This window comes from Mixophyes fleayi, chromosome 1 (assembly GCF_038048845.1).
Source record: "Mixophyes fleayi isolate aMixFle1 chromosome 1, aMixFle1.hap1, whole genome shotgun sequence".
Taxonomy (NCBI): Eukaryota; Metazoa; Chordata; class Amphibia; order Anura; family Limnodynastidae; genus Mixophyes; species Mixophyes fleayi.
The window spans coordinates 24,210,638-24,237,870 of record NC_134402.1 but is presented as its reverse complement, the minus strand read 5'-3'; the positions used below and the strand labels follow the sequence as shown (position 1 = coordinate 24,237,870).

Sequence of the window (27,233 nt, the reverse complement as noted above, 5' to 3'; positions counted from 1 at the left end):
CGCCCATGCTGCAGGACAGACAGTATGTGTTTGTTTACAAATAAAGGTGTGGAGAACGGGAATGCTGCAGATGACCAGAAGGGACCCAGGTAGCCGTGATATGACAGCGGCGGATGAGGTAAGTGCGGCTAAGATCCCGATTTGTGACAAGTGGTCACCACAATATAATAAGAAAACCATCAACTGGTCTGAATCGCACCAAAAAATGTACCTAGACTGCGTAGAGGAGTGGGTCACCACAATATAATTTAAAAACCCTGAACTTGAATGATTCGCACCAATAAATGTATCTGGACTGCGTAGAGGAGTGGTCACCACAATATAATAAGAAAACCATCAACTGGTCTTAATCGCACCAAAAAATGTACCTGGACTGCGTAGAGGAGTGGGTCACCACAATATATGATAGTAGATGCTGCTACTGATGCAGCTGTTGCTGTTGCTGCGGAAGGCGATGCATCTACCCAGTGGGCTGTCACAGTAATATAGTCCTTCGTTTGCCCAGAACCACTTGTCCACATGTCCGTGGTTAAGTGGACAGTGGGTACAACCGCATTTTTCAGAGCACTGAGGACACTTGATCGTACTTCTCTGTACATTTTTGGTATCGCCTGCCTAGTGAAGTGGAATCTCGACGGGATTTGGTACCGGGGACACAATACCTCCATCAACCCTCTAAATCCCACTCCACTGATGGCGGACACCGGGCGCACGTCTAACACCAACATTGCAGTTACAGCCGCAGTTATACGCTTTGCAATAGGGTGACTACTATCGTATTTTGTGGTCATGGCAAACGACTGTTGGACGGTCAATTGTTTTGTGAAAGACTTAGCGGTCTTACGACTTCCCCTCTGGGAAGATGACCGACTAACAGCAGCAGTGGCAGTAGTAGGCGTACCGCTGCAGGATTCCTCGGATGAATCCCGTATTGGACTCAGTCTGGTTGCTGACTTGGGCTGCAGGACTGAATCTGATGGAGATCGTAGAGGAAGTTGACGAGGAGGGTGTTGCTGGTGTGTATCCAACTGGACCACGGGATTTATGTGTCCCTGTACTGATGACGGTCCTAGCCCCAGTTCCTGAACTAACCACTGAACTATGAAGGTTATTCAGGTGACTTATAAGGGAGGATGTCCCTAGGTGGGCAAGATCCTTACCCCTGCTTATTTGAGCTTTACATAAGCTACATATGGCCATACATTGGTTGTCCGGATTTGGATAAAAATAACTCCAGACCGAAGAGGTGCATTTTTTTGTCTTCTGACCAGGCATGTCGATGGGCTTTTTCATCCCATAGACATCAGCTGTTTCCCCCCCTGGTGCCTCATTTACAATAACCACATCACCATCCTCATCATCAAGTTCCTCCACAGCGCCAACTATATCATCAATAGCCTCCTCCCGAGCCACCTCTTCCCGTACAGTGATGGGAAGGTCAGGCTTGACAACCACCAATGCCCTTGGACTCGCCTTGGGGATTTGTGATAGTTTCTCTTTAGAAGGCAGAGTTGTTTGCTGTTTTGTTGCTGACAGCATAACTCTCTTCAATTTTTTGTAGGGGGGGGAGGAGGAGGAGGGCTAAGATCCTTGGGTGAAGATGGACCACTAGTCATGAACACGTGCCAGGGCCTAAGCCGTTCCTTGCCACTACGTGTCGTAATTGGCATATTGCCAACTTTACGTTTCTCCTCAGATGATTTTAAGTTTCTCTTTTTGCTTTTTTTGAGAACTTGGGCTTTTTGGATTTTACATGCCCTGTACTAAGAGATTGGGCATCGGGCTTGGAAGACGACGTTGATGGCATTTCATCGTCAATGTCATGACTAGTGGCAGCAGCTTCAGCATTAGGAGGAAGTGGGTCTTGATCTTTCCCTACTTTATCCTCCAAATTTTTGCTCTCCATTATATGTAGCACAAGATACTGCAGAATGTGTGAACTTGGTAATATTGCAGTACCAATGGGCTTATACTGCAGGATTGGTTTTGCAAATTTTGTTGTAATTACATTTTTTTTAAATTATTTTTTTTAATTTTTTTGATAACTTTTTTTTAATTTTTTAAACACTTGGGAATATTGGGGAAATAACTATGCCCTTAGAAGCACAGAGCATGGGACACAGGATTACTGGACTGAACAGGACACAGCACACAGGACCCAGCAGCACCACTGAACTCAAAATTGACAGAGCACAGGACACAGCACCACTGGACTGATACTGCAGAACACAGCACAGCACAGCACAGAACTAAACAACACAGCACATCAATCTACCAGAACAGAGGACCACCTAACACACCCTCCCTCTACCCTGATAAATGCCCGAGTGAAGATGGCGGCGACTAGTGGGGAATTTATAGGATCCGAGTATCGCGAGATCCGACAACGGGATTATGACTCAGAGCCTCGCTTTCAAGTTTTCATTTGGCGCCAATACCCAAATCTGTCTCGGATCCGAATCGGAACCGTAACGTTCGGGTGGGCTTGGATTCAGGAAATCCGAGTGCGCTCATCTCTAATTTTGTGTAGTCTATACATTGCCTAAATGTACTTTCTATGGTACCATAAGGTAAGATAGATAGACCTCACTATATTAGAAATGCCAGCTAAATGCTAGGTGATGTGGCAGGAGGCATGCTGGAGGTATTTATATATGTAGAAAATAGTGTATTGCATAGTATTTAGCTTGTTTTTTTAGATGATTTGAAATGTGAATGACCATAAGGATTTAGTTTGAGTTTCCATGAAGAATAAAACCCAGCAAGAACAGAAAGTCAATAATAAATATTTTCATCTTTGTATATATGTTTGAATTAGTGCATTAAATTACTCGAGTCAGCACACGCAAGGTAGATTGAGCTAATGACACCTTCCTTACGCTGTCCTAATGGAAAACGTAAATGAAACACATGAGATTCCACAAATACAGACATAGACCCCCAAATACATGCTCACACTAAAATTGCACATATTTTTTTCAGCAAAGCAAAGATTAGTTGGAGAATTAGGCTGAAGAGTTAAAATAAAAAAAGGCATAAATAAATAAAATGTAATAGACAGGGAATTCAAAATGGTTTATTGAATGCAAAAACTGTTTTTTTTTGCTGTTTTAGTACATATGATGGACACGTCTGAAGGAACCAATTCTGGGGCTTGTGGCTCCCCAATCAGTGTATCTTCTGTACTCTCCAGGTCTCAGATAAAACTGACGTCCCCTGTAGTTGGGCTCTTCATAGAACATCCAGTACCCATCTTGTATCTGAGCAGAGTGGATATCATGGTAACGGAATCTCTCATTGACATTATGACAATCTTCATTGAATTCCATCATCTGACCTCTGAAGTCATCTTTCTCATAGATCCTGACTCTGAATGAACCTTGGTGCTGCCATAATAATATTAAAAATTATAATTCTTATAAATTTCAAATATAATCCATTTCAGAATGTAATATACAATATATATATATGTATAATAAAATTATAATTGATTTTCTTTTTCAAACTTTGTTTAATGTTAAGGCATTAGATTTATAAGTTTTGTTCAACAATTTATGAAATGTTATCGTGTTGTATTTTAAGAGACCGTACCAATTAAAAATGTCTGCTAGTTACCTGTGGGCTTAGGCGGCAAGACCGAATGGAGTCATTGTAACCCATCCATTGCTGGAATTCAGGGTACTCGCCTCTATGGAGGAAGTACTGGTGTCCTCTGTAGTTGGGGTGTTCATACAGGATCCAGTTCCCACTGTCCACACGAATGGAATTACAGCGTCTAAAATATGAGGACATGTCTGGACATTCAGAGTTGCACTCATAGGAGCGACCTTGGAAGTTCCTGTCCTCGTAGAAAATGATCTGTGAACACAAAATATATTCATATTTCAATATGTTTTTGTAAACATTTACATTACATGCATAAAACAGATTCTGTAGAACACAAATTGTTTAGTCAGACTGTTGTCAGTTTTGTCTAAGATAAATCACTTTTTAATAATTGAATGGAAAAACATGTATATGATATTAGGGTTATCTTACCTTTCCCATGTTGTTGGTTTAGATGTGTTCTAGTGAACTGTGTATTCAGGGCATGAGGAAAGGGAGCTTTATATACACAATTTTTCTTCTGTAAGCAGAAGTATACTGACTTGTCGTTCTATGTGACTATTGTTCTTTTATGCTCACTGGCATTATTCCAAAGCATTGCTTAGAAGGCTAAAAAGCATTTAACCTAAACCTTTCACAACCACATGAATGGTCCCGAATATTGTGTTTTATGAACTGAGCATTTTCATTTAAAGGGGTCATTTAAATCTGAAACACATACTCCTGATCTTGTTGCTTCTATCATTTTCCAGTACACACTGCTCACAATCCATGACAAACTATTTCCACCTTTTAGGATATATGAAAATCTTCAGTATTTCTGTTATTCAAATAACAATTTTTTTTTTAAATGCCTTCAATGTTGGAACTTCACATATTAAAAGTTCTAATAAGCTTGGAGCCACTATTCAGACAATCCAGAATACACATTCCCCTCATCACAACACACAAAAGAATTCCATCTGCAAAGGCTTATTGTATAAGAAATAAACCTTAAGAAATAATGCATCTCCTCTAGCGAGGTTAAACAAGTAACAAATTTCTTCCCCTCGTCTCAGAAATTAAGATTTCCCTTACCAAAATATACACAATATCAAAAATAAGTGCATGTGCAATTATATAAATAAGCACCCTGCGCTACTTCCTTTAAATAAAATTATATCAGAAGTTATTTATCAGTGATCCAGTCACATTTCTCCCCCCCTTGTCCATGTGGGAACCAGCGTGCCATGTCCAAACGATTTGGCTCCTGGTCCGCAGACAACCAGGGTTACCGGAGGATCCAGCTCTTCCTGCCGAGACAGTCCATCCACATTGCTGTGAGCCTTTCCTTGCTTGTGAATTATGTCAAAGTCATAAGCCTGAAGTGCAAGTCTCCAGTGCAACAAACGGCCATTTTCCCCTGAGGTGTGTTGTAGACACTTTAAAGGATTATGATCAGTCACCAAAGTAAAATGTCATCTATATAAATAAGGTTGAAGTTTTTTCACTGTCCACACAGTGGCCAAACATTCCTTATCAATTGTTGCATAACCTTCCTCTCGGTTTAGCAGTTTTCTGCTCAAATAGGCCACAGGGTGCTCATGCCCATCTGGCCCCACCTGGCTAAGTACTGCTCCCAGTCCATACTGTGACTCGTCAGTTTGCACAATAAAGTCCTTGTCATAGTTTGTGCCAACAGTACTGGAGCTTCCTTTAATGACTAAAATGCCAGCTCACAAGCGGGTGTCTAGTCAGCTATTTTGGGGAGTTTCTTCTTAGTGAGATCTATCATGGGCTTCGCTACAGTGCAAAAATTTGGGACGAAACTTCAGTAGTACACTGAGGTCCCTAAGAAGGCAGTACTTGTCTTTGGGTTGTGGGCCGGGACCAGCTTTAAATTGCCTCTACCTTAGCTGGTTCTGACTTAATCCTATCTCCCCCCACACGGTGACCCAGGTACTGCACATCTGACATCCCCATGTGACACTTGCCCTACATGTTTTCAGATGATCCTACCAGGATTTTCTGAAAATGGCAATGCCATCCAAGTACTCCTGAGCAAAGCCTTTACACCCTTCCTGCAGGCATTTAACCACACGCTGGAAGGGGGCTGGCATTTTCTTCATTCCAAATGGCATGGACTTAAACTCGTACAGGCCAAATGGGGTGATGAATGCCAACCATTTCTGAGCCTCAGGAGTCAGCAGTATCTGCCAATACCCCTTGCTCAAGTCGAAGGTGGAAATATAGTTTGCTCCAGCTAACTCTTCAATCAGAACGGGGCAGGGGATAGGCCTCAGACACGGTCAACTCGTTCAACCGGCCGTAGTCTATGCAAAACCGCGTTGTCTTGTCCTTCTTGAGAACCAATGCAACGGTTGACGTCCACGGACTATGCGATGGTTGGATCCCCTCTAGCTCAAGCATTTGCTGTACCTTCTTGTGTATACTTTCCTTTGCCTCTGGTATAACCCAATAAGCGGGGTGCCTTTGCTCACCAGTGTCCATATGGTACATCACAAAGGAAGTCTAACCGGGCTTCCTACTGAACTGAGTCGCAAAGGGCCACAGCACTGCCTCAAGCTGCTCCCTCTAGCGGGCCCTCAACTGCTCATCCCAGCCTAGTTCCTCTACACCACCTGCCTCTCTGGCATCTGTGAGGAGGTGAGGTAGTGGGTCACTTCATGGTTCCTCAGTCGGTAAGCAGCAAACCGCTGCTACAGGTTCCACATACTCGTGATATGCCTTCAACATATTTACATGGTTGGTCCGCTGCCGCCTACCGTCGCTATCAAATGACACTACATAAGTGATGTCACTCAGGCATTTTGAGACTGTGTATGGTCCAGCCCAGGCAGTCTGGAGCTTGTTCTGGCGTGTGGATATCTGAACAAGGACCATCTGCCCTACTTCAAACACTTTAGCACTTGCGCCCAGATCATACCAAGTCTTCTGTTTCGCCTGCGCTTCTGCTAGGTTAGCTTGCGGTAGCCCCATGAGATTCTCTCTGAGCTTCAACACATACTCCCCCACAGAGACATCCTGGGTAGGTAGCTCCCCTTCCCAAGACTCCCGGAACAAGTAACGATGTCCACGCACTGTGCGGCCATATAGTAGTTCAAATGGGGAGAAACCAGTCGACTCCTAATCAAACAGGAGGTTCGGCAGGTAGCGATCCCATTCCCCCCCCCTCAGAAGTTACAAATGTCCGTAGCATGTGTTTCAGCGTGCCATTGAACCACTCGCACAGTCCGTCTGGGGATGATAGGGGCAGTATGGAGTTGCGGTACTCCGCACTTTGCCCAGTGACACTGGACCAGTTCACCCAAGAACTGTGTCCCTTGATCGGTTAGGATCTCACTAGGGAACCCTACTCTGCTAAATTCTTCTAGTAGCTGCTACCTTTTCCACAGTTATGGAGGACAGAGCTACAGCCTCTGGATACCGGATAGCGTAATCCACGACGGTGAGGATGTATCTCTTTCCCTATCTACTGGGCACAGGCAGGGGACCTACTATGTCCACAGCCACTCTCTGAAAAGGTTACCCAATTATTGGCAAGGACTTAAGGGGAACACGAGCACTGGGGCGCCCGACAAGCTGACACACATCACAGGATTTACAGTAGGCCTGGACGTCATCTGACATTCCAGGCCACAAAAAGCTCTGTGTCAGGCGCTTCAGTGTTCGGTCTCTTCCCTGCTGTCCAGCCATTGGTATTTCATGGGCAACTGACATTAGTTGAGCGCAAAACCCAGTGGTACCACCAGTTGAACTTGATCCCTGATAGGTCTATCCCCATCTACCTTCCTAACTACACGGTACAACAACCCTTTTCGCTAGGTCACACTCCCTACCTCCATTGTTGGAAGGTTCATCATGCCTTTAAGTCAGGATACACTGCAGGGGGGTCTATGGTGGGGTTACTAGGGTCAGTCAAAGGGAGGTCACTGGAGGTCACTGTGGTCAGCTATACTCATTACCGGAGCTGGCATACTTCTAAAGACAGGAGCATCACCGGGCACCCCAACAAGATCACACTGGCAAGAGACAACATATTCGGCATTGCTAGGGGACGTAGCCTTTCCAGAGGTAAAGAGCTGGCTGTTTCCTGAAGAAATAGCAGATGTGATCCTGTCCTCTGGGCTCTCTGAAGCTGTGGTTGCTGGTGATGGCTGTTGTCCAGCAGTTGTGGTCTTTTCCTCTGGGCTAGGTTGTACATAAGTAGATCATGAAGACTGTTGTTTAGCAGCTTGGCTCCGGGTAATAGAGTTGAGAAATGCAGTCAAAGTTCCACCCCCAACATCACTGCCCAAGATCACATCAGTTGGAAGGCTATCCATAATGGCAAAATCTCGCAACTCCGGGTCATCTCCCAGTCCAGATACACCCTTGTGACAGGCACTTCTTTCTCCAGTCCATATGCCACAGTACCTTTGGCAGTGCGACCCTGCAATACTGCAGCAGGATCAATAAGATGGGGACTCGCAATAGTAATTGAGGCCACTGTGTCTCTAAGTCCTTCACCCTGCAGGGGTCCAACTTGGACTGGCTGCAGGTTTCTCCACATGCTTTTGGAAGGTAATTTCGACACACAAGTGACTCTCTCCACTGAGTCACCTTTAGACACGCTATACTCCATTGGGCTGACAGGGGTGGAAACAGTCTCTACTGGCTCACCTTCACCAGTTAAGCAAGTCAGCCGGGCCCCAGGACTCGGATTAGGGGCATGAGTCTCGGATGCTGGGGCTGTGGGACAGTCCATCCTTAAGTGACCGGTTTTCCTGCAGTTGTAGCACTTCTTCTCCAGCCTGGGCTCCGATGGTCTCTGATAACTTCCAGGGACAGAATTTGGCCGTGGTTGGCGAATGGTACCCGACAGGTTAGGTACTTGCTTTTGGTGGTGAATAGAAGAAGGGTGTCCCCCTGATTGTACAGTCCTTTGGTGTTGGCTGTGAGCCTGGCGCTTCTGCCAGTGTGGCCTCATTGCCACATACTGACTCACCACCTGGGCGACTGCTTCCAGGGTGCCTGGCTTCCGATCCAGCACCCATTCTGTCACCTCCAATGCGCACTGGCAGTGAAACTTTTCTTAGCACATTAAGTCTATTACCTCCCTCACGGTCTGGGCACCTGCTACGTGTAACCACTTCCTGGCAAACTCCCTTAGCAGGTTGGTACACTTCTCATGGGTGGCGTGGAAGTTCTTGGTAATGTCCCGACACTTCAGACAATAGATCTCTAGGGTAATAATGTACCATTTAAGGAGTACCCTTTTCACTATATCATAGTCCGCACAGTCCTATGTGGGCTCCCCACGGTAGGCCTGCACTGCACATCCTTGCAGTGTGGGCACCAGATGCTTAACCCATTCCTCTCTGCGTACAGCGTGTAGCCTGCAGGTCCTTTCCAATACCTACAGGTGCTCATCAATATTCCCAACACAGTCCTCAAATTTAAGGCAAGGTAGAAATGACAGTCCTGATCCTCTAGGTGGCGCATCCCTCCTGGGCTGAATTGCTGGTGCCCTTCCCTCATGGCGCCATGCCTCGATGACCTGTGCCCGCTCAGCAGCAAATGCGTTTTCCTCTAAGGCTGCCAGCTGGATCTTTAGCCCGGCAGACATGCGCTCATCATAGGTCAGAGGGGCTGGTTGTGCGGGTGCAGTTTGCTGAGTAGAGGTCGCTGCAGGCTGTTCAACAGGGATCTCTGCTGTCTGTGCGTTTGAGGTACCTAGCTCTTGGTCGTCAACTGGGCCACCTCCTTGACCACTGCCGCCATCAGTTACCTCCATCTGGGTACCATGCTGTCGATGCCATTCCCTCAGCGCCTCTTTCTTATCCACCCTGTTTGGTGAATGGCTGATGTCAATGCCCCTGGCCTTGCACAGAGTCTCGAGGTCCACCCTGGACACTTTGGTGTAATCAGACATCCTGTGCGTTCTCCTGGCTGCAGTTATTCCTCTCCTGAATAACTCGGCTCTCCCGACTGGTGCACGAAAAGCTGCCTGCGGTTATCCCACCGCTTGTTATCAGAAATCAGTGACAGGATGGACTGCCTATGCCACCGTGTCTGTTGTTGCTGGGAACCGGCTGGGCTTACTTTGCCACCACCCTCTTTCGCTATTCTGAATACGCTCCTCCTGCCGCAGTAGGAGTAGCCTGCTGCCACCACTGGACTCTTTTATGGCATCCAAAACTATGTTCCTTCTGGGTAACTGTCACTGCTAGTGTACTCCCGTGCTGGTACATTTGGGCTGGTACCCCTGACTGCTTACTATGGATCAGGGTGCTGTGGATGGATCCCCCCTGGCCTATCACACTGGCCAGAGCTGCAGGGTAGCGGCAAAGCGGTGATACTGGAGAGCTGGGTCCAAACCTCAGAAACAGCCGGAGGACGGATTAGATTTAGGGACTAATCTGTAGGTCACAGGATTACAGCACTATTGAAGAAGTTGTCAAGCAGTGTCTTGAAGCAAAGAGTGATGTTTATTTTGCTCAAGTGTCCTGACAAGGACAGTTCCACTGATTAAAGGTATCAGTGGTCAGGTCAGATGGATCATCAGAATGATACATTTCAGTTTACAAGGGATCTCTTTTTATACAGTTTTAGACACAGTCTCACAGGCTATTTTTAGAATCAGGATGCAATTTGTTTATCCAAACATGGATTTACAGGCAAGGCAAAGCTAACAATATTTACGGTTATCTGTGATATCCTAAAATCTTGCTGTGATTTTGATGAAGAGTATATAAATAATCTATTTTATATATGAACATAATATACGAACAGATTCAGCCATAATTGAATTGGAAGGTGACTGTGCACATGGAAATCCTCCCCCCATCTTGGACTATGGATTGTAAATACCAAGTTATCAGGTTTGGAGCATTTGGTCAGTAATTAACATATGAATTCTGTGAGTGGTTCCTGTAAAAGGTAGTGTCCTCCCACAAGAAGGGTTTTACACATGATTCAAAAATAGTTCTGTCTCTTTCATGCCTGGTGCCCAGACTGAGAGGACATGCTGCTTTTGCTACTAGGTGAACATGTAGGAAAGTCAGCCACATCACGGCCTACATAGGCCCTGACTAGTATGGAGTTTGAATGGAATGAACGATAGGTGAGTGTGGAAACATAAATGTTATAATGTGTTGTTGAATGGTAGACGCATATGTGTAGAGTATATGAGAATGAAAGATCATTTATATAGCTGGTAAATGTGATTGGAATTGCCTGAAGTTCTGTTCTTGGAATTCCTGTTGTGTTTGGGATAGATTGTTGATATAAATGGAGGCGTTTGTGTTATACATGGTTCTGTGTTGGTTAAGTTATGGTCAAAGAAGCATTGGTGTTATACATAGTCCAGTGGGATTTTGTGTTGGTTTAATGCTGTAACGGAGTCATGGAAGCATTGGTGTTATACATACTTCTGTGGTTCTGTGTTGGTTTAATGCTGTAATGGAGTTTTTGAATGGAAATAGTTTGCTTTATACAGTTTAGTGTTTATGCATAGAAAGTGATGGATTATTCAGGAAGTGATCAAATGGTCAAATATAAAGTTTTGTGAGATTGTTGGTTTAAAGGGAAAGTATAGCACCCTGCTTTATTTCCTTTTAATGTATTTATACCATTAGTCATTTATAAAAGTGATTCACTCACACAGGGCTAGGGAAATGTTTTCCTTCCCATGGAGAACATGGGCAGCTCCATTATACGTTTTTGGAAAAAAATTGGCATAAGGTCCCTGTTGCTGAATCGTTAGATATTTATCTTTATTCTATTTAACATGTCAGGATTATATATCTAATATATATAACCCTAGCGGCGTGTGTTAGTGTGTGTGTGTGTGTGTGTGTGGAAAAAACTATTTTCTCAGAAAGGGCTCATCCAATTGACCTGAAATTTGGTATACTGAAATTATTTGACAAAAAAATGATAATAGTGAAGTCAGTTAACTTCCATCATCCCCCCTTCCCCCCGTGGGAGGGGTAGTAAATGCTAAATTTACCAGTTGAGGGCTCAAACTCTTGACCGTGTGGGTATTTATTTACCAGAGCCTGTGTTTGGTCATGGACAATTGTATGTCGCATTTTCATGAGTACGGAGAAGCAGTGATGTGACAGTGCAGGTTATGAATACTGCCCTTCAAGAAAGACTGATTGAGCACAGTGATAAGGTGTTTAGCAGAAACGTTGTGTATCGAGAGGTTTTAGAACAGTAAGACGATGTAGATTAAGGATGTGGCGATGAAGATGAAGGATGAGGTGATGGAGAAGAATGATGAGGTGGTGACATGTGGACAAAACCACGTTAAAAAAGGGCGCTTACGTCGGGAAGTAACGCTCTTCCCCTGAGGAGGCCTGGCCTAGACCCAAATGCATGACAAGAACCTTTTTAACACCTTAAGTAGCTTGATTTGACTAGAATGCATGAGTATCATGCACGGGTTAACTTGTATATATATATATATATATATATATATATATATATATATATATATGTGTGTAGATATATCTTGCATGTCTCCCCTATATGTCTGCAAATATATTATATCAGGCTTGCAATTAGTTGGCTCATAAACTTAAAGGGTGAAATTACTAACTAGTCCAATCATATATTATGTAAACACTTTTATCACGTATGTGCTTATGACTGGCTCATGTGCTTTTAAAAGGGAAAAATACTATATATCACTACGGTCCAAGAAATATATCCATGCAATAATAAATATACAATATACACAGCTATATTAGCTTGGCTCATTGACTATGCAGAATTTATGTCTCCAAATCTTTGCAATCTGACATAAATATATTTGTATGCAGTTTTGATATAAGTATAAAAAATGGTAGAGCGGTGGAATCAGATACCATTATAGAAATTCCTATAACAGAAATATCAATTTAAAATTTCAATTTTAAAGAGCTCACAATAATAGTATAATTTAACATATATCATCACAGACAAAAAAGATATATGTATGGCTTAAAGTGCATCAGATGTAACTTATAATTGGATAGAGATGAAGAATTCCTCAAACAACTTCTCCATGAATGAAAACAGGATAAATAGGACTCATAGGATAAAAGACAATTTAGTCCGTTTCTAATATAAGCTGTGTAGCTAGAACCCTTTCAAAATATGGGAGCAATTCACAGCAATGGTCTTAAAGAGATGGTAAGATAACTTATCCTTCATGTGTTGTCAAGTCCTTCAATCCTTTAGGAGATTTTAGAAGAAATGGAAATCTTTTGGATGAAAACAACCATAAACGCTAGCGTGTTAACAAACCCCATGGTTTGGAGTATGAGATGAATTGAATAGAGCCCAGTACGACGTTACCTGATGCGTTTCTCAGCCACGATAGGCTGATTCATTAGAGGCAGGTAATCACGTCTCGTATCCAGTAGTATTTATACACAAGAAGATGCAGTCATGTGACTCTAATATATCCAATCAGATGAATGCAAAAGAAAATGCGGTCATGTGATACCGATGTGTCCAATCAGGTAGATTAAAACAAAAACGAGTGTGTCAATATGTTTAGCCCAATAGAACGGCACTTAAGAATATCAATATACAAAGCTCCGTATAGGTATATCTTATACGTCTCACCTATATGTCTGCAAATATATTATATTAGGCTTCCAATTGGTGTGCTCAGAAACTTAAAGGGTGAAGTTATTAACTAGTCCAGTCATACATTATATAAACACATTTATCACGCATGTGCATATGACTTGCTCATGTGTTTTAAACAGGAAAAATACTCTTATCACTACGGTCCAAGAAAAATATCCATGCAATAATAAATATACAATATACACAGATATATTACCTTGGCTTATTGACTATGCAGAATTTATGTCTCCAAATCTTTGCAATCTGACATAAATATATTTGTATGCAGTTTTGCTATATATCTATATTTTTCATAATTGCAAAAGCAATTTGACATTGAAACTCAGCTTTATTTTACTAATACTTATTCACCACTATAGAAATGACAAAATAATAAAGCACAAAGGTAATAAGTCTTCTAATTACTTATGCTTCCTCAACTACATAACAAAAAAGGACTATGTAATAAAACACTAAACATTAATACATATATTGTATGAGGCAAGAATAATATGAGGGTGAAATAAATATATATATATATATATATATATATATATATATATATATATATATATATATATATATATATATACCGGTATATATATATATTCCATATTCCTTTTAGATGTCATAGGATGATAGAGTCCTTCATTCTGGTCCATTTTTTCCTCCTCCATCTCTTCCTGGACTTCACTTATTGTACTCCTTACTCAATGAACTAACTTCATACTGTCACATATTTATACATCATACCTACCCCTACTACCACCCTAAATCACTGAAACTTTTTCCATCGTTTATCTCCTATATTTTCTGTCTTTCCCACAATACAATCTTCTTGAGCTTTTTTTTTTAGAGTGTCATAAAACAATCCTGCCCAAAGAAGGGAAGAGTGAGACGTAAAAGGTGTATTTGATGTAACTAAGTTCAGCATAATGATAGTTCAGCTGTCCTTGAAATAATTTCACCCGATGTGACAAAGAGGAATAAACATGAGGGGCCTGATTTATTAAGGAAAGTTAAGCAAAAGTTAGTAAGTAAGGCAAAACCATGTTGCATTGAAGGGAGAAGTAAATTTAAAATGTGATAGTAGATTTACATTTGGGGAATATTTGTCCTAGATCAACTGTAAATTTCAGTGTACAATTAAGCTATGAAGTATTTGTGTGTTACATGTACAAAAAGACAGTATTTTCCTAATGTTCAAAATAATAAACTAATTTGCTCCCCTTCAATTGCAACTTGAGTAAGAAAATGTACTCAATTTTTTGCTTAACTTTCCTTAATGAATCAGGTCCGATATGTCTATATCAGTTCAATATAATTTGGCCTAAATATTTGTACAAATTATTCTTCAAGCAATTTATTCTCCAGCTGACAAGGACGGAGGCTATAAACATAGGATATCTATTTTCTTCACTGATAGTCCTATGATGTGTAAATAGCCCTTTTGCCTCTTGTTAGATGAGTGCAATTGATAAACCTGCTTTTGTTTTATATACAGAGCTGTTGAGTTTCTAACGGAATGCAAGTTGCATCTATCCATCTTTAATGGCCTGATCTGGTACTACCATTTTCTAACAAGATTGCATTTATTGTGAATCAGACATACAGACTTGTATTATTTAACTAATTACCTATTTGATACATTTGTGCATAAAACTATATCTTAACACCTGTACTTCATACTAAAAGCTATATCTATATAACATTATCTATACTATTCTATTTCAACATTTACCCTTACTTCAACTATCTGCTACATTATTTTATTAAAACAATTACCTATATGTTTACATCTCTCATTAAATTCCTGTTGAGCCACACACATCATTTTCACACTCAGGACAACTGTCACTTACAGCCCATGGTTATGACAGTTGAAGAGCACAGGTGAGGGTTATTGGGTACAGTGTGTATGCATGAATCTGCAGACTGATTGAGACTTCAGTTGTTGGTAAATATTCAAATGATATTGTATTGTTTGAAATTTTCTGTAGTGTATACCTTGCCTAAATGTACTTTCTGTTGTACCATAAGGTAAGATAGGTAGACCTCACTACATTAGACATGCCAGCTAAATGCTGGAGGTATTTACATATATAGAAAAATAGTTTATTGCATAGAGTTTAGCTTGGTTTTTTAGATGATTTGAAATGTGAATGACCGTGAGGATTTAGCTTGAGTTTGCATGAAGAATAAAACCCAGTAAGAACAGAAAGTCAATAATAAATGGTTTCATCTTTTTATATATATATGTGTTTGAATTAGTGCATTAAATTACTTGGGTCAGCACATGCAAGGTGGGTTGAGATTCCACACATACAGACATAGACTCACAAATACATGCTCACACTAAAATTGCACATATCTTTTTTCAGCAAAGCAAAGATTAGTTGGAGAACAAGGCCGGATAGCTAAAACAAATAAAGGCATAAATAAATAAAATGTAATAAATATGGAATTCAAAATGGTTTATTGAATGCAAAAACAGATTTTTCTGCTGTTTTAATACATATGATGGACACGTCTGAAGGAACCAATTCTGGGGCTTGTGGCTCCCCAATCAGTGTATCTTCTGTACTCTCCAGGTCTCAGATAAAACTGACGTCCCCTGTAGTTGGGCTCTTCATAGAACATCCAGTACCCATCTTGTATCTGAGCAGAGTGGATATCATTGTAACGGAATCTTTCATTGACATTATGACAATCTTCATTGAATTCCATCATCTGACCTCTGAAGTCATCTTTCTCATAGATCCTGGCTCTGAATGAACCTTGGTGCTGCCATAATAATATAAAAAATTACAATTCTTATAAATTTCAAATATAATCCATTTCAGAATGTAATATACAGTAAATATAAAACTGAACTTTAAATGATTTTAATGTTCACACTGTCTAATATTAAGGCATTCAATAGATGAGCTTTGTTCAAAAATGTATGACATGTTAACATGTTGTATTTTAAGAGACCTTACTAAATAAAAGTGTCTGCTAGTTACCTGTGGGCTTAGGCGACAAGACCGAATGGAGTCATTGTAACCCATCCATTGCTGGAATTCAGGGTACTCGCCTCTATGGAGGAAGTACTGGTGTCCTCTGTAGTTGGGGTGTTCATACAGGATCCAATTCCCACTGTCCACACGAATGGAGTTACAGCGTCTAAAATATGAGGACATGTCTGGACATTCAGAGTTGCACTCATAGGAGCGACCCTGGAAGTTCCTGTCCTCGTAGAAAATGATCTGTAAAAACAAAATATATTCATATTTCAATATGTTTTTGTAAACATTTACATTACATGCATGAAACTAATTCTGTAGAACACAAATTGTTCAGTCAAAATGTTGTCAGTTCTGTCTAAGATAAATCACTTTTTAATAATTGAATGGAAAAACATGTATATGATATTAAGGTTATCTTACCTTTCCCATGTTTTTGGTATAAATGGGTTCTAGTGAACTGTGTATTCAGGGCATGAGGAAAGGGAGGTTTATATACACAATTTTTCTTCTGTAAGCAGAAGAATACTGACTGGTCATTCTATGTGACTATTGTTCTTTTATGCTCACTGGCATTATTCCAAAGCATTGCTTAGAATGCTAAAAAGTATTTAACCTGAACCTTTCACAACGACATGAATGGTCCCAATTATTGTGTTTTATCAACAGAGCATTTTCATTTAAAAGGGCCATTTAAATTTGAAACACATACACCTGATCTTGTTGCTTCTACCATTTACCAGTACACACTGCTTACACTGCTCACAATCCATGATAAACTATTTTCACCTTTTAGGATATATGAAAATCTTCAGTATTTCTGTTATTCAAGTAACAATATTTTTTGCTAAATACCTTAAATGTTGGAACTTCAGATATCAAAAGATTTAATTAGCATGTGGCCTCTCTTTAGACAGTCCAGAATACACATTCTCAATGAAAGGTACAAACCACAAACACGATACTTCTCAACATCACAACACACAAAACACTTCCATCCACAAAGGCTTATTGTATCAGATATAAACCTTAAGAATTAATGTATCTCCTATAGCAAGGTTAAAAAAGGAACAAATTTCTTCCCCTGGTCTCAGAAATTAGAGATTTCCCTTACCAAAATATACACAATATGAAAAATAAGTGCAGTATTTCCTTTAAATAAAATTATACCAGAAGTTATTTATCAGTGATCCAGTCACACTTCTCCCCTACTTGTCCATGCGGCAACCAGTGTGCCATGTTCAAACGATTTGGCTCCTGGTCCGCAGACAACAAGGGTTACCAGAGGATCCGGCTCTTCCTGCCGAGACAGTCCATTGCTGTGAGCCTTTCCTTGCTTGTAAATTATATCAAAGTCATAAATTTGAAGTGCAAGGCTCCAGCACAACACATGGCCATTTTCTCCTGAGGTGTGTTGTAGCCACTTTAAATGATTATGATCAGTCACCACAGTAAAATGTCGTCCATATAAATAAGGTTGAAGTTTTTTCACTGCCCACACAATTACCAAACATTTATTCTCAATTGTTGCATAACCTTCCTCTCGGTTTAGCAGTTTTCTGCTCAAATAGGCCACAGGGTGCTCATGCCCATCTATCCCCACCTGGCTAAGTACTGCTCCCAGTCCATACAGTGACTCGTCAGTTTGCACAATAAAGTCCTTGTCATAGTTTGGTGCCAACAGTACTGGAGCACGAACCAGGGCTTCCTTTAACGACTGAAATGCCAGCTCACAAGCGGGTGTCCAGTCAACTACTTTGGGGAGTTTCTTCGTAGTGAAATCTGTCAGGGGCTTCGCTGCAGTGCAAATGTTTGGGACGAAACTTCGGTAGTACCCTCAGGTCCCTAAGAAAGCCAGTATATATCTTTGGGTTGTGGGCCGTGGCCAGTCTCGAATGCCTCTACCTTGGCTGGTTATGGCTCAACCCTACCTTCCCAAACCATGACACAGGTACTGCACATCTGACATCCCTATTGGACACTTGTCTGCTCTGATGGTCAGACCTGCCCACTTAATTTTCTCTAACACTGGCCCTACATGTTTACAGATGATCCTCCCAGGATTTACTGAAAATGGCAATGTCATCCAAGTAGTCATGAGCAAAGCCTTTACACCCTTCCAGCAGGCAATCAACCACACACTGGAAGGTGGCTGGCGCATTCTTCATTCCAAATGGCATGGACTTAAACTCGAACAGGCCAAATGGGGTGATGAATGCCGATCATTCCTGAGCCTCGGGGGTCAGCGGTATCTGCCAATACCCCTTGCTCAAGTCAAAGGTGGAAATATACTTTGCTCCAGCTAACTCATCTAACAGAGCGCCAATTTGGGGCAGGGGATAAGCATTAGACACGGTCAACTTGTTCAACGTGCAAAACCACATTGTCTTGTCCTTCTTGATAACCAATGCAACGGTTGATGCTCACGGACTATGCGATGGTTGGATCACCCCTAACTTAAGCATTTTCTGTACCTCCTTGTATATACTTTCCTTGGCCTCTGGTAAAACCCAATAAGCGGGTTGCCTAACTGGACTATGCTCACCAGTGTCCATACGGTGCATTACCAAGGAAGTCTGAATGGGCTTCATACTGAACTGAGTCGCAAAGGGCCACAGCACTACCTCAAGCTGCTCCCTCTAGCGGGAACTCAACTGCTCATCCCAGCCTACTTCCTATACACCATCTTCCACTCTGGCTTCTGCAAAGAGATGAGGTAGTGAGTTTCTTAATGGTTCCTCAGTCGGTAAGCAGCAAATCCCTGCTCCTGACTCCACACGTTCGTGATATGCCTTCAACATATGTGGTAGGTCCTCTGCCGCCTATCGTACCTATCTAATGATACCATATAAGTGATGTAATTCACGCATTTTGAGACTGTGGAAGGTCCAGCCCTGGCAACCTGGAGCTTGTTCTGGCGTGTGGGCATCAGAACAATGACCGTCTACCCTACTTCAAACAATCTGGCACGCGTGCACTGATCATACCAAGTCTTCTGTTTTGCTTGCGCTTCCGCTTGGTTAGCATGCACTGGTCAAATGAGATTCTCTCTGAACTTCAACACATACTCCACTATAGAGACATCTTGGGTAGGTAGGTCCCCTTCCCAAGACTCCTGGAACAGGTCAAGAGGTCCACGGACTCTGCGGCCATATAGTAGTTCAAAGGGGGAGAAACTAGTAAACTCCTGCTGCATCTCCCAATAAGCAAGCAGGAGGTGCGACAGGCAGTGTTTCTAGCCCCCCCTCTGAAGTTACAAATGCCCGTAGCATGTGCTTCAGTGTGCCATTGAACCGCTCGCACAGTCCGTTAGTCTGGGGATGGTAGGGGGCAGTACAGAGTTGCCGCACTCTGCATTTTGCCCAGAGACACTGGATCGGTTAGGATTTCACTAGGGAACCCTACTCTGCTAAACTCTCCTAGCAGTGGGTCTGCTACATATTTCACAGTTATGGAGGACAGAGCTACAGCCTCCGGATACTGGGTAGCGTAGTCAACCACGGTGAGGGTATATCTCTTCCCCGAACTACTGAGCTAAGGCTACTATGTCCACAGCCACTCTCTGAAAAGGTTACCTTATTTTTGGCAAGGACCTGAGGGGAGCACGAGCACTGGGGCGCCTGAGATGCTGCCACATATCACAGAACTTAAAGTAGGCCCGTACGTCATCCGACATTCCAGGCCAGAAAAAGTTCCTTGTCAGGATCTTCAGTGTTCGGTCTCTTTTCTGGTGTAGAGCCATTGGGATTTCATGGGCAACTGACATTAGTTGTGCGCATAAGCCCAGTGGTACCACCAGTTGAACTTGATTCCGGATTGGTCTATCCCCATCTACTTTCCTAACTACACGGTACAACAACCCTTTATGCCAGGTCACACTCCCCACCTCCATTGCTTTAAGGCTGCCAGAATCCTGGCACTTCATGCCTTCCAGTGAGGGATCAGAGAGCTGCTCTTCCCTGAACACTTCCCTGTTACCCTCACTATCGTCTAAGTCAGGATATGCTGCAGGGGGGTCTATGTTGAGGTTACTAGGGTCAGTCAAAGGGAGGTCACTGTTGTCAGCTATACTCACCACTGGAGCTGGCATACTGCTAAGGACAGGAGCATCACCGTGGACACCCCCACAAGATCAGGTTGGCAAGAGACAACATCTTCTGTGGTGCTAGGAGATGTAGTATTTCCAGAGATAAAGAGCTGTCTGTTTCCTGAAGAAATAGTAGATGTGGTCCTTTTCTCTGGGCTAGCTGAAGCAGTGGTTGCTGGTGATGGCTGTTGTCCAGCAGCTGTAGTCTTTTCCTCTGGGCTGGGTTGTACAAGTGTAGATCCTGAAGACTGTTGTTTAGCAGCTTGGCTCCGGGTAATAGAGTTGAGAAATGCAGTCACAGTTCCACCCACAACATCGTTGCCTAAGATCACGTCAGTTAGGAGGCCATCCATAACGGCAATATCTCGCAACTCCTGGCCATCTCCTCAGTCCAGATACCACCTTGATACAGGCTCTTCTTTCTCCAGTCCATCTGCCACAGTAACTTTGGCAGTGCGACCAACCAATACTGCAGCAGAATCATTAGGAAGGGAACTCATAACAGTAATTGAGGTCCATGTGTCTCTAAGTCCTTCACCCTGCAGAGGTCCAACTTGGACAGGCTGCAAGTTTCTCCACATGCTTTTGGGGGGTCATTTTGACGCACAGGTGACTCTCTCCACTGAGTCACCTTTAGACACGCTATACTCCATTGGGCTTACAGGGGTGAAAACAGTGTCTACTGGCTCACCTTCACCAGTTAGACAAGTAAGCCGGGCCCCAGGACTCGGATTAGGGGCATGAGTCTGACCGGTTTTCCCGCAGTTGTAGCACTTCTTCTCCAGCTTGGGCTTCGATGGTCTCTGATGACTCTCAGGACGGGACAGGACGGGGCCGTGGCTGGCGAATGGTACCCAAAAGGTTAGGTACTTGCATTTTCGGGTGAATAGAAGAGGGGTGTCCCCTTGATTGTACAGTCCTTTGGTGTTGACTGTGAGCCTGGCGCTTCTGCCAGTGTGGCCTCTTTGCCACTTACTGACCCGCCAACTTTGCGGCTGCTTCCAGGGTGCATGGCTTCCGATCCAGCACCCATTCAGTCACCTCCAGTGTGTACTGGTGGTGAAACTGTTCTTAGCACATTAAGTCTATTACCTCTTCCACAGTCTGGGCACCTGCTCCGTGCAACCACTTCCTGGCAAACTCCCATAGCAGGTTGGTAAACTCCTCAAGGGTGGCGTGGAAGTTCTTGGTAAGGTCCCGGAACTTCAGACAATAGGTCTCTGTGGTAATAGGGTACCGTTTAAGGAGTACCCTTTTCAATAAGGAAGTCCTGATCCTCTAGGCGGCGCATCTGACCTGGACTGAATTGCTGGTGCCTTCCCTCATGGCACCATGCCTCGATGACCTGTTCTCACTCAGCTGCAAATGCATTTTCCCCTAAGTCCGCCAGATGGATCTTTAGCCCGGCAGACCTGCGCTCATCATAGGTCTGAGGGGCTGGTTGTGCGGGTGCATTCTGCTGGGTAGAGGTCGCTGCACGCTGTTGAGCAGGGATCTCTGCTGTCTGGGCATTTGGGGTACCTAGCTCTCGGTCATCAACTGGGCCGCCTCCTTGACCACTGTCGCCATCAGTTTCCTCCATCTGGGTACCATGCTATCGGTACCATTCTCTCAGTGCCTATCTCATCTCTACCCTGTTTGGCGAATGGCTGATGTCAATGCCCTTGGCATTGCACAGAGTGTCGAGGTCCACCCTGGACACATTGGTGTAATCAGACATCCTGTGCCTTCTCCTGGCTGCAGTTATTCCTCTCCTGAATAACTTGGCTCTCCCGACTGGTGCACGAAAAGCCATCTGCAGTTAACCCACCGCTTGCCATCAGAAATCTGTGAGAGGATGGACTGCCTATGCCACCGTGTCTGTTGTTGCTGGGAACTGGCTAGGCTTACTTCGCTATACTGTATACGCTCCTCCTGCCGCAGTAGGAGTAGCCTGCTGCCACCACTGGACTCCTTTATAGCATCCAGAACTATGTTTCTTCTGAGTAACTGTCACTGCCAGTGTACTGCCGTGCAGGCACACTTGGGCTGGTACCCCTGACTTCTTTCTATGGATCAGGGTGCTGTGGATGGATCCCTCCTGGCCTATCACACTGGCCAGAGCTGCTGGGTAGTGGCAAAGCGGTGATACTGGAGAGCTGAGTCCAAACCTCAGAAACAGCCGTAGGATGGATTAGATTTAGGATCTAATCTGTAGGTCACAGGATTACAGCAGTATTGAAGAAGTTGTCAAGCAGTGTTTTGAAGCAAAGAGTGATGTTTATTTCGCTCAAGTGTCCTGACAAGGACAGTTACACTGATTAAAGTTATCAGTGGTCAGGTCAGATAGATCATCAGAATGATACATTTCGGTTTACAAGGGATCTCTTTTTATACAGTTTTAGACACAGTCTCACAGGCTATTTTTAAAATCAGGATGCAATTTGTTTATCCAAACATGGATTTACATGCAAGGCAAAGCTAACAATATTTCCGCTTATCTGTGATATCCTAAAATCTTGCTGTGATTTCCTGCATTTTACAGTGGACATCTGACAGCAAGTCTAATTACCCCTTCCTTTGCCTTCAGGTGCTAGACTCTCACACATCAAAAGGTCAAATGAGCATGGATCATTTTTTCAAACAGTTCTAGAATACACATTTTCTCCAAATAAAAGAATTCCCAAAGAACAGTTGCAAACCCCAAACAAGGCATTTCCTTACATCAAGATATAGAAATGACTTTCTAAGCAAAGGCCTATTGTATCACACATATACACCAGAAATAATGCATTTCCCCAAGCAAGGTTAAAACTGAGAAAACTAATTCTCTGCCCTGGTGTCAGAAATAAAGATTTCCTATATCAAAACATACAATATCAAAAATAAGTGCATTGGCAATAATATAAATAAGCATCCTGCTCTTTTTCCTTTAAATATATTTATACCATTAGTCATTTATAAAAGTGATGCAGTTACACAGGGCTAGGGAAATTTTATCCGCCCCACGGAGAACATGGACAGCTCCATTATACGTTTTTGGAAAAAATTCGGAATCAGGTCCCTGTTGCTGAATCGTTAGATATTTATCTTTATTCTATTTAACATGTCAGGATTAATATATATATATATATATATATATATATATCTGTGCAGATATTTCTTGCATGTCTCCCCTATATGTCTGCAAATATATTATATCAGGCTTGAAATTGGTTGGCTCATAAACCTAAAGGGTGAAATTACTAACTAGTCCCATCATACATTACATAAATACTTTTATCACGTATGTGCTTATGACTGGCTGATGTGTTTTTAAAAGGGAAAAATACTCTATATCACTACGGTCCAAGAAATATATCCATGCAATAATAAATATACAATATACACAGATATATTAGCTTGGCTCATTGACTATGCGGAATTTATGTCTCCAAATCTTTGCAATCTGACATAAATATGTTTGTATGCAGTTTTGATATAAGTATAAAAAATGGTAGAGCGCTGGAATCAGATACAATTATACAAATTCCTATAACAGAAATATCAATTTAAAATTTCCATTTTAAAGCGCTCACAATAATAGTATAATTTATCATATATCATCACAGACAAACAAGGTATATGTATGGCTTAAAGTGCATCAGATGTAACTTATTATTGGATATAGATGAAAAATTCCTCAAACAACTTCTCAATGAATGAAAACAAGATAAATAGGACTCATAGGATAAAAGACAATATCAGTCCGTTTGTAATATAAGCTGTGTAGTTAGAACCCTTTCAAAGTATGGGAACAATTCACAGCAACGGTCTTAAAGAGATGGTAAGATCACTTATCCTTCATGTGTTGTCAAGTCCTTCAATCCTTTAGGAGATTTTAGAAGGAATGGAAATCTTTTGGAGGAAAATAACCATAAATGCTAACGTGTTAACAAACCCCGGAGTTCGGAGTTTGAGATGAATTGAATAGAGCCCAGTACGAAGTTACCTGATGTGTTTCTCAGCTGTGATAGGCTGATTCATTAGAGGCAGGTAATCACGTCTCGTATCCAGTAGTATTTATACACAAGAAGATGCAGTCATGTGACTCTAATATATCCAATCAGATGAATGCAAAAGAAAATGTCGTCATATGATACCGATGTGTCCAATCAGGTGGATTAAAACAAAAATAATTGGGTCAATATGTTTAGCCCAATAGAATGGCACTTAAGAATATCAATATAAAAAGCTCTGTATAGATATATCTTATACGTCTCACCTATATGTCTGCAAATATATTATATCAGGCTTCCAATTGGAGTGCTCAGAAACTTAAAGGGTGAAATTATTAACTTGTCCAGTCATACATTATATAAACACATTTATCACGCATGTGCATCTGACTTGCTCATGCGTTTTAAACGGGAAAAATATTCTTATCACTACGGTCCAAGAAAAATATCCATGCAATAATAAATATATAATATACACAGATATATTACCTTGGCTCATTGACTATGCGGAATTTATGTCTCCAAATCTTTGCAATCTCACATAAATATGCTTTTATGCAGTTTATATATATATATATATATATATATATATATATATATATATATATATATATATATTTAATGATTCCAGTAATTTGACATTGAACTCAGCTTTATTTTACTAATATTTAATTACCGCTATACAAATTACAAAATAATAAAGCACAAGAAAAAGAAGTCATCTAATTACTTATGCTTCCTTAGCTATATAACAAAACAAAACTATGTAACAAAACTCTAAACTTTAATATACATATTGCATGAAGAATAATATGAGGGTGAAATTGATATATATATATATATATATATATATATATATATATATATATACACCTTTTTCCTTTTAAATGTCTAAGGATGTCCTTTGTTCTGTTCCCACTTTTCCAACTCCATCTCTTCCTGCACTTCACTTATTGTACTCCTTACTCCAATGAACTAACTTCATACCGTCACATATTTATACATCATACCTACCCCTACTACCACCCTAAATCACTGAAACTATTTCCATCATTTATCTCCTATATTCTTTGTCTTTCACATAATACAATCTTCTCTGCTATGTTTGTAGAGTGTTAAACAATCCTGCCCAAGGAAGGGAAGAGTGAGTCGTAAAATGTGTATTTGATGTAACTAAGTTCAGTATAATGATAGTTCAGCTGTCCTTGGAATAATTTGACCCCTTGTGACAAAGAGGAATAAACATGATGGATGTTTTTCATTAAGGAAAGTTAAGCAAAAGTAAGTAAGGCAAAACCATGTTGCATTGAAGGGGGAAGGAAATTTAAAATGTGATAGTAAATTTATATTTGGGGTATATTTGTCCTAGATCAACTTTAAATTTCAGTGTTCAAATAAGCTATCAAGTATTTGTGTGTTACATGAAAAAACAGACAGTATTTTCCTAATGTTCAAAATAATAAACTAATTTGCACCCCTTTAATTGCAACATGAGTAAGAAAACTTACTCAATTTGTTGCTTATCTTTCCTTAATGAATCAGGTCCGAGATGTCTATATCAGCCAGGGCCGGATTAAGACACTGTAAGCCCCTGGGCTAGGGGTACTGTGAGGCCCCCATTTGTCAAGCGACGTATGCCCAATGCAATATTACTGGGGGCCCCCCAGTAATATCTGTTTGGGCATACGTCACTTGACAAATGTTTATTTTAATATACCCACTCTGTATTTTCAAAAAACAAAAAGGATACCTATGGATTAATGTACCTTATGTATGTTCAACAATTTGTAGGAGTGCAATAGTTTGAAAGCAAATGATTTTATTAAGGTTAAAACAATGCTAACTGGTTTTAGCATAGGTAAATAATAAATGGTTGTTACAATTATAACCAGTTAGCATTGTTTTAACCTTAATAAACCACTATTTGTTTTCAAACTGTTGCACTATTGCACAGCGTGTGGGCAATAAGCACTAAGAGACCAGCCAGGACCATGCACAGCTCACGCCTTAGAGAGTGGCCTCTTTGGAACTAGTTCCCACCACATCCAGACACTGTTAGTCTCCTAGTAGAATTTGTCATTTGTTTTCACTCCCATTAAAAAAACACTAACACAACACCAGTAGGAACCTGGCCTGTATCTTTGTATTTTTTATAAAATACAATTTTGATTAAATTAATATTGCATAGTAAAGAATATCATTTAATATATTAATGTAATCAAAGACAACATTTAGTCTTTATAATATAAACATGATATTGTTAGCACTCTCAATTTTTATTATATTATTTTTTTTTATATTATAAAACATTAATTAGTACTTTTTAAGAAATAAAAACACAATTTTCATTACATTAATTGTATATTAAGGGATTTTGGTTAGGAATAACATACATGCAGGGCACACACACATGACTGTACTTTATGATGTTTTTTCTTCTATATTAGAGTGCTCTGGGACCCTTCTTTGTACCAATGTGTTTCTCCTTAACATATACAACTTACTTTTCAGACATTTCAACAGGAACAGGTCTGGCTACTTCCTGTGTCACATTCTGTCTGCTGTCTGCCTCAACGGCTGCACAGGGAGATGCTGCTTCAAGTGCCGGGAGGGGTGGGGGGGACTACACACTGTTCCTACCAGGGGGCGGTGATTGGCAGCAGCAGAAACCAATTAGGGAGTTGCACAGTGACATCAGTGACTCCCTAATTGGTTGCTTTTCCGGGTACCAGGGAGACAGAGGAAAAAAAAGTTTCTGCAATAAGCTGTACATCTTCTGGAGTGCCCAAGCACCAACGGAGCTGGTGCCCACGCTGACCCCTATACCCTCCCAAAAAAAAGAGAGGAGATGCAGTCTCTACATTGATACTGCCATGTCCGTAATGTACACACGTACAGTACAGCAGGCTGCAGTATGCCAAAGTTTTGGTCCGTGGAGGAGAGGTGACTTCA

General features: G+C 41.6%; 2 protein-coding genes across 2 annotated transcripts; both read right to left on the bottom strand.

Annotated features, from left to right (window-relative positions):
* Nucleotides 1-3,110: 3,110 nt before the first annotated feature.
* On the bottom strand, nt 3,111-4,047 carry LOC142104021 (gamma-crystallin-3-like). Its single transcript, XM_075188462.1, has 3 exons — nt 4,039-4,047; nt 3,616-3,858; nt 3,111-3,386 (listed from the first exon to the last, which is right to left on the bottom strand). Exons 1-3 carry the CDS (start codon nt 4,045-4,047, stop codon nt 3,111-3,113), a joined length of 528 nt encoding a protein of 175 aa, XP_075044563.1.
* Nucleotides 4,048-15,706: 11,659 nt separating this feature from the next.
* Nucleotides 15,707-16,649, bottom strand: LOC142104015 (gamma-crystallin-3-like). Its single transcript, XM_075188449.1, has 3 exons — nt 16,641-16,649; nt 16,218-16,460; nt 15,707-15,996 (listed from the first exon to the last, which is right to left on the bottom strand). Exons 1-3 carry the CDS (start codon nt 16,647-16,649, stop codon nt 15,721-15,723), a joined length of 528 nt encoding a protein of 175 aa, XP_075044550.1. The 3' UTR covers nt 15,707-15,720.
* Nucleotides 16,650-27,233: the final 10,584 nt, after the last annotated feature.